This window comes from Bison bison, unplaced genomic scaffold, assembly GCF_000754665.1.
Source record: "Bison bison bison isolate TAMUID 2011002044 unplaced genomic scaffold, Bison_UMD1.0 scf7180017862955, whole genome shotgun sequence".
NCBI classification, from domain to species: domain Eukaryota; kingdom Metazoa; phylum Chordata; class Mammalia; order Artiodactyla; family Bovidae; genus Bison; species Bison bison.
This window is the reverse complement of record NW_011493527.1, coordinates 12,766-13,814: the sequence shown is the minus strand read 5'-3', so window position 1 is coordinate 13,814 and position 1,049 is coordinate 12,766. Positions and strand designations below refer to the sequence as shown.

At 62.4% G+C, this 1,049-nt stretch overlaps 1 protein-coding gene across 1 annotated transcript in view; it reads left to right on the top strand.

Moving 5' to 3' along the window:
- Nucleotides 1-1,049, top strand: part of LOC104983511 (plexin-A3-like) — an 8,873-nt gene that overhangs the window by 5,538 nt on the left and 2,286 nt on the right. The window contains 3 exon segments of the mRNA XM_010832940.1: nucleotides 12-115; nucleotides 312-408; nucleotides 606-978. Of these exon segments, the coding sequence (XP_010831242.1) occupies nucleotides 12-115; nucleotides 312-408; nucleotides 606-978 (574 nt within the window).

The following is a 1,049-nucleotide window of genomic DNA, read 5'->3' as shown; positions in this document are numbered from 1 at the left end:
GTGGCCTGCAGAGTGGCGCCAGGGCCGCATGGCCCGTGTCATCCTCCAGGATGAGGACATCACCACCAAGATCGAGTGTGACTGGAAGAGGGTCAACTCGCTGGCCCACTACCAGGTGAGGAGCTGGAGGGCCACCCATGACCAGTGCTCCTGTGAGGCCGTGGTCCCGCGCTGGCCCCTCCCCTCCGTCACCCCCACAATACAGGCCCTTCTCTGGGAGCTGTGGGAGCTGCCCCACATACCCCCACAGGGTCAGCCCCTTGGCTTCTCAGCCTCTTGCATTGCCCCCTCTCTGTCCCTGGCATCTGCAGGTGACAGACGGTTCCTTGGTGGCGCTGGTGCCCAAACAAGTGTCAGCCTATAACATGGCCAACTCCTTCACCTTCACCCGTTCCCTCAGCCGCTACGGTAAGTGTCTTCGGTGTGGTGGTGTCTGCTGGCCTCGTGGCCTTTGAGGCTGTGTTGGCCGTGGTCCCCAGACCCTGCTCTCAGGAGGTCTGGGCTCTTTAGAGCCTAGAAGTGCAGGGCTTCTGGGATAGAGGGGGCATGAGCCATGGTGATGGCTGGGCTACTGGCCTAAGGGGGCACACCATCCCCTGCCCCAGAGAGCTTGCTTCGCACGGCCAGCAGCCCCGACAGCCTCCGCTCTCGGGCGCCAATGATCACCCCGGACCAGGAGACAGGCACCAAGCTGTGGCACCTGGTGAAGAACCATGACCACGCCGACCACCGAGAGGGTGACCGTGGCAGCAAGATGGTCTCAGAGATCTACCTGACACGGCTGCTGGCCACCAAGGTGCGCCTGCCCTGTGCCATCCTGGCCTGAGTGTGGGTCCCTTCTGTCCTGGACTTGGCCCTCAGACTGGCCCCGGCTGCCTGGGGTAGGGGCCACTGGATTGTTTCCATGCCAAGGGACTGTCTTAAGGCCTTTGCTATGGAAACTATCACCCTGAGGTCAAGGCCAGGTCTATCTGAGGGGTGTTGTTAGCCGGGCAGAGAAGCCCTGCTCACTGTCAGGCCTCTCCATCCCCATCTGTCCTGGTGTGGGA